This window comes from Oryx dammah, unplaced genomic scaffold (assembly GCF_014754425.2).
Source record: "Oryx dammah isolate SB20612 unplaced genomic scaffold, SCBI_Odam_1.1 HiC_scaffold_20, whole genome shotgun sequence".
NCBI classification, from domain to species: Eukaryota; Metazoa; Chordata; class Mammalia; order Artiodactyla; family Bovidae; genus Oryx; species Oryx dammah.
The window spans coordinates 38,642,240-38,656,088 of record NW_024070204.1 but is presented as its reverse complement, the minus strand read 5'-3'; the positions used below and the strand labels follow the sequence as shown (position 1 = coordinate 38,656,088).

Genomic DNA, 13,849 nt, shown 5'->3' with positions numbered 1-13,849 from the left:
CTTGATTCTTAAAGCACTCCTGTTATTAGAATCTCATCAGAGTGCTGTTATTCTTTAATTGGGTCAGGGTCTGTGGTGTGCAGTAGTGGACAGCATGGACAGCAGTTCTAGACAGTGTCAGCTGTTTTTTTTTTCTTTTGGGCCATGCTGTGTAGCTGGTGGGGTCTTAGTTCCCCAACCAGGAATCAAGCCCAGGCCCACAGCAGTGAAAATGCTAAGTCCTAACCATGGGATGCAAGGGAATTCCCACAGTCAGTCAGTATTTCTGATCTGGTCAGCTGCTTTGATCTTGAGAGGCAAGATCAAGTTCATACCACTGCATACAAGTCAGGACTTTGATGTCTGAAGAAGGTTTAATAGCCTCAGTTAGCTCTTTTTAAAAAAATTTATTGAAGTATAGTTGACTTACAGTGTTGTATTTAATTTCTACTGCACAGCAAAGTGACTCAGTTATGCATACATAGATTCTTTTACAGATTATTTTCCATTATGGTTTGTCATAGGATATTGAATATAGTTCCCTGTGCTGTACAGTAGGACCTTGTTTTTTATCCATTCTGTATATAATAGTTGGCATCTGCTAATCCCAATCAGTTAGCACTTTGATGCTGTAGCATAGCTTCTTTTTAATAGATGGTCTCAGATGTATTCACTGAAACTTAAGCATCCCCACCGTTCTCTTTATGTCTTAGAGAAGATTCAGTTACCAATGGATGTTATTACAGTGACCCAAAGGAATCCATACAATTGAGGTAGACGTTTTGGTGTTGTCAGAAAACTTTGTTAAAATTCAAACACAGACACCCCTTGTAGAATATTTTAATCATTTTTAGTCTCAGTTGGAGTTTTGAATAGTGAAAAATGCTTTTAAACAAAGCTCAGGCTGTGTTACATCAGTCAGCAGTCATAGTACATATATCATAATACATTAGTCCTAATACATAGTATATAAGTCGTAATACAGTCCAAAAACTTGCTAAATGTGTCTTACAATAAAAATGACCTTTTGATTAGTTTTCTGAAGCCACTACTTTGGTACCTTCATGGCGAAAGCTGTGATTATTTGAGAGATTTTCTTTTTGAAAAAATGACAAAATAATACCTAGAGAATGGTGGGAGAATACATTCAGAAAAAGTGACTTTAAATGTTCTGTACAGATTATTCATGTAGAAGATTTATGACATAATCTCTCTACCTTTTGCATGTTGGACCTTAACATCTTTTATTCCAGCCAATTTGGGCATAGGAATACCACTTCTGGCCAGCAACTATATCAGCCCCAATATGACTGTCCATCTGCAAAGTGAAAATGGAGTCCTGGGTTTGGTAAGACAGAAATTAAAGTTTTATTTATCCAGTCTTGATGGAAAATAAGATATTTTATATAGTGCAGTCTTCTTAGAGCTTAGATTTTCCAATCTTATTTTTCTTTCTCTTTAGCCTCATAATAAAATGTTTAACTTTTCCCATTAAGTGGTAGTACTTAGGAACATGTCCTGTCATATTTTATGGAGTAGATGGTAGTTTCCCAACTCCATGAGCTTTTCAATCACTCCTCATTTATCACTGTATGAGCGTCCATCTCCCCTATTACACCCACTTCAGAGACCTCACACCAGCCTGTTCAGGTAAACTGTTTATTAACCTTTGTGTGATTGCACAAGATAATGAAGGTTATTAATAATTCTACATTAAGTAAAAATCAGCAAGTCTCAGCATGAGAAACTGAAGAGTAACATTTCTATTGATCCTTTAGAACAGGACATTTTTTGCAGTTGGCTAATTTGAAAAGTTCTCATGTCATAATCATTTTGAGGCCATGTTGTTCAAAAGGGTAGAATTTTCCCTTTCTCAAGAATAACTTTCCAAATGGGCTCAGTATTCTCATAGAAGTTGACCATTGCTTTTATTTTAATATTTATTTAACATAAAATAAAATTAAATACTTTAGCTTCCTGAATAACTTTTATTTACTTATAATTATGGCAGAGATTACTTATAGTCTGACAGTTTATAATATTCCTAATCTTCTATTGTTTCTCAGTAGATCTTAACTGTTAATGCAGTACAGATCATACATATGGAAAATGTATATCCAGCATTTAAAATATCAATTATGGTCATGAACATAGTTGGTTCTGACTGAGGCAATGATTGTGACCATTTTCAAAAACACAAAAATGGTAATAGTCTGGATTAAAAAAGATTCATACTGCAAAGACTCACATTTTTCAGGTACCTTATAGATTATCTAGAGTGATCAGAGCCCTCATTTTGAAAACAAAGGAAATAAGTTGATATGCATAACTATGACCACTGTTTAAAGAAAAATTTACACAGGTCTAAAACATTAGTTACCATTTCAGTTTATTTAAAGAATACATTTTTGATCCCATTTTTTGAAAGTATGGTTAAAGTTTCATAGCCACTATTTCCTCTTTCTTGGCTCTAACTTAGAACTTTTCTTTTCTCTTTTTCTATTTCCTCTCTTTTAGTTTAATATATGTTATGTTATGAAACTGCTCACCCTATTCAAGTTATTAGAGATGGTTTATAAAGATACATAAAAAACAAAAACTTAGGATTACCAGTCAAAGGGACAAGAAGGGTATCAAAAAGATGAGACTTGCTTCTTCAATAAAGTAGCCATTTGGTTTGTATTCGTTGAGTTGGACATGACTGAAGTGACTTAGCAGCAGCATTGATATACTATAGCATAGACTGCATAGTAGATACTAAATAATTACTTTTTTATTGACCTGTATTTCCAATAGCTTAACATTTCTTTCAGACTTTGGTAGTTTGAAGAAACTATTTTTTGCTTACCCGATCACACTTATTAGCACAGAAAAGACTAATCAATGTGAGAAACAGAGCCGTGAAAACATCAGGATTACTTTGAAAAGGTTCACCTCAAGTCTTCTGATAATCATTTCCTAAGGTTTTAAACGAAGTTGTTTGCATTAAAGTTTTAGTGTGTGATTCAGTGAGAAACTTCTTTTCCTAACTGGACATGTGCTTTATTTGACAGGGTCCATACCCATTAAAAAATGAAGTTGATGCAGATCTAATCAATGCAGGTAAAATAACTCATTACATGTTCTTCCAGCATTTTCCGTTGCTATTAGTTTCGCTCTCTGCTAAATGATGTTAGAGTAAGGAGTTGGGCTTGATTCTTTGATGTTTCCTGGAGAATATGCACTGTACTTTACAGGGAGGAGGTGAGAGAAGCCTTCCCAGTGCCATCTTGGTCTGCTTGCCCATCAGAGGTCTCCCCTATTTAGGGCAGAGTAAGATATAGGAGAAATTGCAGGAGGGGCTACATGAAATGGCAGGAGCTTTAGTGGGTCAATCAGGCACCATCCGGACTGTGCACAGAGAATGCTCTCAGGTGGGGTAACAAGAATTAAAGGAAAGGATGGTTTACAGGGGTATAAACAGAGTTAAGGCAAGCCAGAAAGGATGTTGAAGTACCACAGGGAGTTTTAATCACCTTTGGGCCTTAAGGGGCGACTGTGGGAGTGGGTCACCAGACAGGAACCAGGGTCTTTGTGGAGGAACACAAACATCTTGCAGAAACCTGGGTGAGGGTGAGAATGGGAGTCTCCTCTGCTGTATCTCCTGCTTGTGCCTCCAGTTGGCAGACCCCAGGCTGAAATAGATCTGTCTTCTCATGATGAGAAGGTGGGAAGTGGATCCATAGTAGCAGCCAAAACCAAGATCTGGGGCTCTGGGGTTTTTGTTGTGGGTGATATGTTCTGTCCTCTAATCCAGGGGTCCCTAACCAGTAGAATCCAATGTCTGGTGATCTGAGGTGGAACTGATGTAATAATAATAGAAATAAAATGCACAATAAATGTAATATGCTTGAATAATCCTGAAATCTTCCCTCTACCCTCTGGTCCATGGAAAAATTGTCTTCCATGAAACTAGTCGCTAGTGCTCAAAAGATTGGGGATTGCTGCTCTAATTGACATCAGAGTTAGTAGTTGTTTGTTGATTAGTTGCTAAGTTGTGTCCAACTCTTTTGTGACCCCACGGACTGTAGCTGGCCAGGGTCCTCTGTCTGTAGGAGTTCCCAGGCAAGAATGGTGGTTAGCAGAGCATCCTTCAAAACTTCAAGCATACTTAAGGATGTACTCTGCTACTCATTGCAACCTAATGATATAGGTGATAAATACAGAATTTTTTTGAATTGGGAACTCTAGCCTGTCAAAATCTTTTGGCCTCCATCATTGCCCATATATGAGGCAATACTGCCACCATGTTGGAACAAAAGATTTTGATTTTCCTTAGAATGGAGTTTCCCATAAGAAACTAATTTTTATATTCCAGCATGATTTTCTTTATCCTTCTTTTACTTCTATTCACCCTACCCCCACAAAAGTATAATTCTTACTTTGTGTTCAAAAATAGTATGTGTAAATTTCTGAAGAGAAGCAACAGGAACTGAATATAAAGGCCAGCTGCCAAGTAGAATTGATGTTTAATACTCAGGAGTTTTGGAAGTAAAACAGCTTCTGGTTGAATAGTTGAATTAGTTAATACGACTTAACTCTGAAAGGCGCACTATGATAAAGCAATGACATTTAACCAAGGCTGTGATTTAATTGTACTGTACCCTTTAGCAATAGCTCATTGATCTGTGAAAATATTTGCTGCTTGGTTTAATTAATTTATGATGTTAGTGAGTTATTTGCAAAATGAATAACTCCATTTTCCAAATTTCAGGCTTGAGCTCATAAAACCCACTTTCTTTGGAAAGTAGTTAATCTTTTCAGTGACATCATTGGATAGTAGACATTTCTGATTCCATTGAGCTTAAAAGTAGCTCAATCCTATTGAAGCCACCAGTTTTAGATTTCAACTTCTGAAATAACATATATAATCTTAAAGTACTTTGTAAAACCAGAATTCATTGCTTTTGGGAAGCCAGGCTGCAAATCAGTTTAATAGTATTCTGTCTCTTTCATCAAAGTCCTTTTTGGGATTTATGATGTTTTTGACTTTGGAGCTAACTAAGTTAGAGGGGAAATACTTTGAACTTCAGAACCATTGTTTGTGTTCATTTGAAAGGATTTTCATAGAAATCTGTTAGAACAAAGACAGAGAGTTATGTTTCTGGGAAAACTGGTCAACCACTTGTAAAAGAATGAAACTAGATCACTTTCTAACACCACACACAAAAATAAACTCAAAATGGATTAAAGATCTAAACATAAGACCAGAAACTATAAAATTCCTAGAGGAGAACATAGGCAAAACACTCTCCGACATAAATCACAGCAGGATCCTCTATGATCCACCTCCCAGAATACTGGAAATAAAAGCAAAAATAAACAAATGGGATCTAATTAAAATTAAAAGCTTCTGCACAACAAAGGAAACTATAAGTAAGGTGAAAAGACAGCCTTCTGAATGGGAGAAAACAATAGCAAATGAAGCAACTGACAAACAACTAATCTCAAAAATATACAAGCAACTTATGCAGCTCAACTCCAGAAAAATAAACGACCCAATCAAAAAATGGGCCAAAGAACTAAATAGGCATTTCTCCAAAGAAGACATACGGATGGCTAACAAACACATGAAAAGATGCTCAACATCACTCATTATCAGAGAAATGCAAATCAAACCACAATGAGGTACCATTTCACACCAGTCAGAATGGCTGCGATCCAAAAGTCTACAAGCAATAAATGCTGGAGAGGATGTGGAGAAAAGGGAACCCTCTTACACTGTTGGTGGGAATGCAAACTAGTACAGCCACTATGGAGAACAGTGTGGAGATTCCTTAAAAAACTGGAAATAGAACTGCCTTATGACCCAGCAATCCCACTGCTGGGCATACACACCGAGGAAACCAGAATTGAAAGAGACACGTGTACCCCAATGTTCATCGCAGCACTGTTGATAATAGCCAGGATATGGAAGCAACCCAGATGTCCATCAGCTGATGAATGGATAAGAAAGCTGTGGTACATGTACACAATGGAGTATTATTCAGCCATTAAAAAGAATAAATTTGAATCAGTTCTAATGAGATGGATGAAACTGGAGCCGATTATACAGAGTGACGTAAGCCAGAAAGAAAAACACCAATACAGTATACTGACACATATATATGGAATTTAGAAAGATGGTAATGATGACCCTGTATGTGAGACAGCAAAAGAGACACAGATGTATAGAACAGTCTTTTGGACTCTGAGGGAGAGGGAGAGGGTGGGATGATTTGGGAGAATGGCATTGAAACATGTATACTATCATATAAGAAACAAAGTGCCAGTCTATGTTCAATACAGGATACAGGATGCTTGGGGCTGGTGCATGGGGATGATCCAGAGAGATGATATGGGGTGGGAGGTGGGAGGGGGATTCAGGATTGGGAGCTCGTATACACCCGTGGTGGATTCATGTCAATGTATGGCAAAACCAATACAGTATTGTAAAGTAAAATAAAGTAAAAATAAAATTTTAAAAAATGTGTATTAGAATAATAATTAGAACTATTTCTAAGGATCCTTTTTTCTAAATAATTTTATATGGTTATGTAACAATGAATGACCACTTGTATAGAACCACATAATTTACAGCATATTTTTTCACATATATGATCAACATATCAAGTGAAAGTTGAGCCTCAAGTGAAAACTTTTTATACACGTTGGGAAACTGAAGCCCAGAAAAGTGAAGTGATGTGCTCAAGATCAGGTTGCTAGGGACAGATTCACATGTAGTCTCCTGCTCTTGGCCCCAGGCCTTCTTCTCTGCACATTGAGCTACATCCACTGATAACTTGAGAATTTACAAGGGTGCAGAAGGCAGCATTTAGAACATTTCTGAGGTCTCAGGAAGATTTGCAGCATCCTAGTGCAATTGTGAAATTTCTAATAAATCTCATGTTAGCTTTCATATTAATGAGCACTTTGCATTCTTTCTTATTTCTTAATATTTTTATTATTTTAATATCAAAATATTTTAATGACTTCTTCTTGGTCGTTGTTCAGTCACTAAGTCGTGTCTGACTGTGTGAACCCATGGACTGCAGCATGCCAGGCTTCCCTACCTTTTGATTAAGAAACTATTTAGAAAGACTTAGCAACTAAATAACAATGACTTAGAAAGAACCATGTTAATCTCATGGCTTTTGAATATCCTTGTTTCCTGCCATGTGCCTCTAGAGCGGTGGCCTTAAGTGGGAAAGAGGGGTGATTTCCCCTTTCTGGGGACATTTGATCATGTCTGGAGTGCCAGTGTTACCGCCGTTTAGTATGCAGAGGTCAGGGATGCTGTTAAGTCTCCTGCAATAATCAGAGCAGTTTCCAGCCCCCAGCATCAGTAGTATCTGCTCTGGAGGTCTGTGTGCCACATCTGAAGAATTACAAGCCTGCAGTCTAAAGTACAGACAGTACCGCATTCAGGATCTCTTGAATGGTTGTGACTGACCTTTCCAGATTTATCTTTCACTATAACTAAGTCCACCCATACTGAACTGCTCGATCTGTTTCCTTCCTCCATGTCTTAGCTCTTTCAATGCCCTTTCTTTTTTGTTTCGTTCTCTCTTCCTTGTTCATCCCTGTCTCTTTATCGGTAATGCCTATCCTTCAAGTCCTAGTTCATTTGTCCTCTCCAAATCCTCTTGCGGCTCAGAAGTGCTTCTTCTTTGAACCCACAACACATTTAGCATCTCATAAGCATACCACATTTTGCTTTGTTATTATTTGTGTATATTCATCTCTTGCTGGGTATTGTATTCCTTTTGTTTAGGGCGTGCATGCTTGCTTGGTTGCTACGGTTACGTCCGACTCTTTGTGACCCCATGGACTGTAGCCCTCAAGGCTCCTCTGTCCATGGGATTCTCCAGGCAAGCATACTGAAGTGGGTTGCTGTGCCCTTCTCCAGGGGATCTTCCCTATCCAGGATTGAATCTGTATCTCCTGCATTGCAAGCAGATTCTTTACCCACCTGGGAAGCCCTTGCTTAGGGCAGTGGTTCTCAAAGTGTGGTTTTCAGAGCCACAGTATTGGCATCCCCATCACTGGGGACTTCTTAGAGATGAAAATTCTCAAACTCTGGGAGTTGTGCTCAACAGTCGGTATTTTTATAAGCCCTCCATGTGATTCTGATAAGTATTTGAGAACCATTTGTTTAGGGCATCTGCATTTTGTTTAAGACACAGAGTGAACATTTACTTGATATTGAGTGAATGGCATGTTATGTCATGAGCCAAATGAGTCAATAACCATGAAATTGGATAATTCTATTGCCTGAATATCATGAGAGGATATAGACATATACAGGGGAAAGTTGAAGGAAACAAATAATTAGGAAAAGCCAAATAAGAAAGTCTTTTTCTTTAACATATTGATTGTATTATTGAGTATAATTATTTAACCAAATTAGGACACTATATTTGAAAAGCATTGATATCGACTTTAGGATACCCTATTTTTATTTAGATTTTGGGATGTTAAAGATGAAAATTAACTTTTTTTTTTTAATCCTGCATCGAACATAGACTGGCGATTCGTTTCTTACGTGATAGTATACATGTTTCAATGCCATTCTCCCAAATCATCCCACCTTCTCCCTCTCCCTCAGAGTTCAAAAGTCTGCTCTACACATCTGTGTCTCTTTTGCTGTCTTGCATACAGGGTCATCATTACCATCTTTCTAAATTCCATAACTTTTTTTTTCAAAGAATATATTTATAAGATGCCAGAATATATAACAGGGGGCCTGACAATAACTTTCATAAGAATTATTTTCTGGGCTCTTTAAAAAATACTATCCTTGATAAATCACATGGGGCGATCGGAAGCTCTGTGTGCATTGATCTCAGAGTTTCCTTTACAGTAAGTGGTAAATAATGTCTTCTTTGTACTGCCAGCAGTAGAGATAGCCCTTTAGAAGTCATTTTGATTTATCACATAGAAAACAAAGAATTGAAATTTTTGTTTGTTTGTTTTGCATTTTCCGCCTACAAGTTCTTCTTTGCCTCTCCATCTCACAGGACTGGAGAGGAACTGTATTTTCTGGACATGAAAGTGGTGTTAGGATAAGGCTTAGTTGTATTCTGCTTGTCCTGAAACCTGGATTTCACACGCTGGTATATAACCGTATCATAAAAGCTAATTGCTTGCCCTTGTAGCATTTATCCCTAGAGGGTTGATGGCATTGTCTTTTTCACAAGTAGGTTTGGAGTGAGGAGTAACAATGAAAATAATATTAACAATTAATCTTCACAGAGTGCTTTCTCTGTGCCAGGTCCTAGAGTAAGGGCTTTACATGCATGATTTCATTTAATCCTCCAAATCTTACATGCTGTTTACAAGCCAGCCCTTATTAACCATACCAGAAAGTATTTTCCAAAGCTTTTCAGCTTTATGTTCCTTTAAAAGAGGTGAGAATGTTTCCTTTGATTAGAATCAAACTTTTGGGGGTCAATAAATAATTCAGCATGATATAGATAGTCATGCTCTATATTTGAGCTCAGATGGAGGGGGATGTTGGTGAAGTTAGCTCTTGGATGTGACTTGAGAAGTTGAGGGGACAGCTATTGCACATCTGGGCACAGTCAGATCACTTTGGTCCTGTTGTGTCCAAGAGCTTTGCTCTATTCCAGTCTTGGAATCACTTTTCTTCCCCGTCTTCTTGTCTGCCCTATTACACTGGGGCAGTGGCATGCAGTGTTCTCAGACAGTTGACTTAACCTTTGGCAGAGTGGCACGTGAACACTTTTCTGTTGAGACCAGAAGCATCTCCTAGGTACCTCAAGCTCCTGAATAGACAGGTGACAAGAACTAAGCAGCTCAGGTTTGAGTTAGGTTATATTATTGCTTGTGTAGGGATTGGATGACCTTGAAGAACTTTTCTAGTTCTGAGTTTTTATTATGGGATGTAAGTGTTGGGAGAGGTCCTTCTAAGAGGACCTTTTCTAGTTATTAATAGAAATTTACTGAAGCAAGGGCAGAAAGATGAAGCAGAGAGAGAGAGAGAAAGGTTGAAAGAAGAGATTCAGATCCAGTGACGTTAAGGAATTAGGTGGAACCTCTCTTTCTAGATTATTCATTGATTTTTAAGAAATATTTGAGAAGCATCTCCTGCTTCATTCCCTTCAAGCAGTATTTCTTCATATTTATTCTACAATGTTTCGGTCCAGTCACTTACAGTAGCATTGGGTTCTGACAGGTGCATCCCAGGAACCCCTTTCTTCTTTACTCCTATTAGCATTTAATAGGGACTTGTGAAGGGACTGGGTCTGGTGGGAGACAGGGATAGTTATGTAATAATAGGCAGTAGAGAAGTCCATTTTCTGTAGACAATTTCAAAACAATAATAAAATGAAAAGTTGGTCTGCTTTTCATTATCCCCACGCAAGGGCAAATCTGAACAATGTTAGTGACGAAACACTTGTCTTTGTAGGTTGACAGTTCCCATTGTGTCCCCCCATACCCCTGTTGTTGCTGTGTTTCGGTTAAGGGACACTTAGTTCTGTATGAAATAGAGAAGGTACAGACCTCTGTCTCCACCATGATTTCCACTCTTAGAAATCTAATAGCCTTTTCTTTCTTTTGTTCTCCCTGTGTCTGTGTGTGTGTAGGCAAGGAAACAGTTACTGTTCTTCCAGGAGCCTCTTATTTCTCCAGCGATGAATCATTTGCAATGATTAGAGGGTATGTAATAATGGAGCTCCTCATGTTTCCCACGGTGTGGAATGAGCTGAGTCATCCCTGAGTCTGTTAACAAGACTCCGAAACATAACCACCTCTCCCAGCCAGAAAATGATCATGGACTTGCTTGGCTGCACCAAGATGTGAAATTATTCACATTGAATGTTGGCAGTTGGAACATGCAGCCTGCGATTATTAAAAGAACCTTTAAAGTGGAATATGTGTCTGTGTGCCAGCTAAACTGAAGTAAACGTTTTTGAGGCTCTTTCTGAGGATCCTAACATTTTCTACAAACTGTGTTTTCATTTTCTAGCTAGTGTTTGCCTTCAAATTGAGCTACATTTTCCCTTACCAAAGGAAACAAACTCACTGTATACACCTGTTTTTAATTTGTTTTTGGAGACAATATAAGCTATAATTTTTAAAAAGAACTCTTAATAGTTATTTTTCTACATTAGCTTGAAGCCAGTCTATTTGGAAATCAAGTGTTGGGTGGAGGAAAGAAATATATTTGGGGGCAGAGGGAGTAGGATTATGTAATTGCTGGCAATTTCAAGCAGAAGGGACATAAAACATGGAAGTTTGCTTTATATTTCTTCTCTGTCTTTCTCAGGGGACATGTCAATCTAACAATGCTAGGAGCCATGCAGGTTTCCAAATATGGTGACCTGGCTAACTGGATGATACCTGTAAGTAGGCATGTTTTCTTCTGAATTATGCCTGGGTTAGAATAATCGTTTTTGAAGTATTAATATTAAGAAAAATCTTGTCAGATTGCTATGAGTGCAAATATAATTGTTACAAACAGAGATATTGTAATATGTATTTATTTCAAATTTTAATAAAAATCAAATTTCTAATTCTCCTGAAAAATATTTAGCTTTGCCAGTTTACTATGTAATTGGAACTAAAAATAGGTAAGATCAGAGTCAAAGCATAATTTTTCCTAGAAAAACAGAGAACTTCCTCAGGAGGTAAAAAATATGGGTTAATTATACTCTGATAAAAGTAAGAAATACAGATATTTATTATAACTAAAAAGATCATGAATATGTTCATTAATTTTATGTTAATTGTATTCCTTTCTTATTCACGGTGGGTAAAATCCTCTCTTGATTAGTCGTGTGACCCTATGAATACTCAATCACATTGTCTTCTATTACCGAATACAAAACCTGTGATATTTAAACATGTCTGTGAAATGCAAACAGTTTTCATTTACTAACGATCCACATCAAGGAAGAAACCTCTTGAAATTAGCTTTGGAAAAAAGACTATAATCAGTTGATTTATGAGTGTAGTTTTTTACATTCCAGAGTGTGGTTCTTTATATGTGTAGGCAAACAACAATGAGTATCCATGATTATGAGCTCATTTTTTTTCAGGTTACTCTTTTAATGTGTATCTTTAAAGGTTTCTATGTGTTTCTCTGAAGGTTGAGCTAGAAAATATTTTGTTTAACTGAGGTTGGTGTTCTATAATGAAAGGTGTGTGTGTTTTTTTTTTTAATTTCTTAGTTTTTCCTGCTCATTTTTTGAGGAGGGTGAATTAATGTAGTTGATAACAATGGTAAAGATTGTATTAGTTTAGCTTTTTTGAACTATGATCTCTTGAAACATTATTTTAAATTTTCAGTTATTATTACAGCTCTGGTTCTCAAACTTGGTTGCATATTGGAAGCACCTGGGAATTTTTTTAAATGGTGATGCCTCTGGCCCATCATTAATTTCCAGTTTAATCTGGAATATAACCTGGGAACTGGTCATTTTAAAAGCAGACCTATATGGTGATGATATGTAACCACATTTGAAAACCAAGTTTGAGTGTATTAAAGAATGATCATCAATCATATTTAAAATGTAAAGGGAAAATATCATTGACCCATTAATAGTAAGAACACTTAGCAAATTATGGATTATATTGTTATTCTAAATTAGCCATAGTTATAAGAGTTGGCAACTTTTGGAGGCTTCGAAGAAATCAGGGGGTCTCCTGAGCATTATACAGTAAGTCAGATTGATACATTATAGGAATGTTTGTGTAGAAAGAGTGTATTTCTCTTTTCAAATTTTAGAAAAATGCTAATAGAGGGTAGTAGAAGGAGCATAAAATAGCAAGCCCTGAGTTTTAGCCCTGACTCTAAGGTTATAATACATATCTTAGAGCTTGACACAGTATATGCTAGATAAATGGGTTGTTATTATTTGATAAGTTAAGAAGGAGAAGTTGGAGATGCCTGGCAGAGGATGGAAGAGGATTGGTTACTATGAACAGAAGCAAGAGAGTTCAAAGTAGAGTCTATTTCTCTGGACTATTAGTGAGTTTTAAAATCACAGAAACAAGTCCAACATATTTTTGCTTTCAGGGAACTTGGGCATCTTCAACAAGCTACTATACAATTTGTTTTCATTATGATTTAACATTGGTTAAATGATTATGATTCTGGCCTGGAGAATCCCAGGAACGAGGGAGCCTGGTGGGCTGCCATCTATGGGGTCGCACAGAGTTGGACACGACTGAAGCGACTTAGCAGCAGCAGCAGCCGCAGCACACAGTGAGACTGGAAGCTCTCATGGTGAGAGTATGCATTATGTAGTTGTCATTTGTAGGAAAGATTTTCCAACATGTGTCATGGTTTTACATATCCTGTGAAGATTGCTGTGAATGATTAAAACATCAGTGTTTATTACTTTGTAATTTTCCTAATATGGTTTGGAGATCATGTGTTTGCAAAGGACTGGATCTAGTGGAGCAACAATAGAGAACTCTGGAGTTCTGAAGGGGTATGGAGAAAAATTAAGCTTAAAAAGTGTTCTTGTGTCTGGTTCCACTCTTTTGGTCATGGAAATTAATAGTGTCTTTTCTGAATGAGCATTTCTTTTGTTCTTTTAGAATTTTACTTATGGCTGTGCTGGGTCTTGATTGCTGCGCAGGCTTTTCTCTAGTTGTGGTGAGCGCTACTCTCTAGTTGCAGTGGATGGGTTTTCCATTGCGGTGACTTTTCTTGTCGGAGAGAATGGTCTCTAGGCTCACAGGCTTCAGTGGCTGCAGCTCTCAGCCTCTAGAGTGCTTGCCCTGTAGTTGTGGTGCATGGGCTCAGTTGCTCCACAGCAGGTGAGGTCTTCCCAGATCAGGGATTGAATCCCTGTCTCCTGCATTGGCAGGCAGATTC

The 13,849-nt window shown here is 37.4% G+C and overlaps 1 protein-coding gene across 1 annotated transcript in view; it reads left to right on the top strand.

Moving 5' to 3' along the window:
• The window catches only part of OXCT1 (3-oxoacid CoA-transferase 1), a 159,965-nt gene that overhangs the window by 75,216 nt on the left and 70,900 nt on the right, over positions 1-13,849 (top strand). The window contains exons 10-13 of the mRNA XM_040262424.1: positions 1,233-1,327; positions 3,033-3,081; positions 10,608-10,680; positions 11,291-11,366. Of these exons, the coding sequence (XP_040118358.1) occupies positions 1,233-1,327; positions 3,033-3,081; positions 10,608-10,680; positions 11,291-11,366 (293 nt within the window). The remainder of the gene's footprint in view (positions 1-1,232; positions 1,328-3,032; positions 3,082-10,607; positions 10,681-11,290; positions 11,367-13,849) is intronic.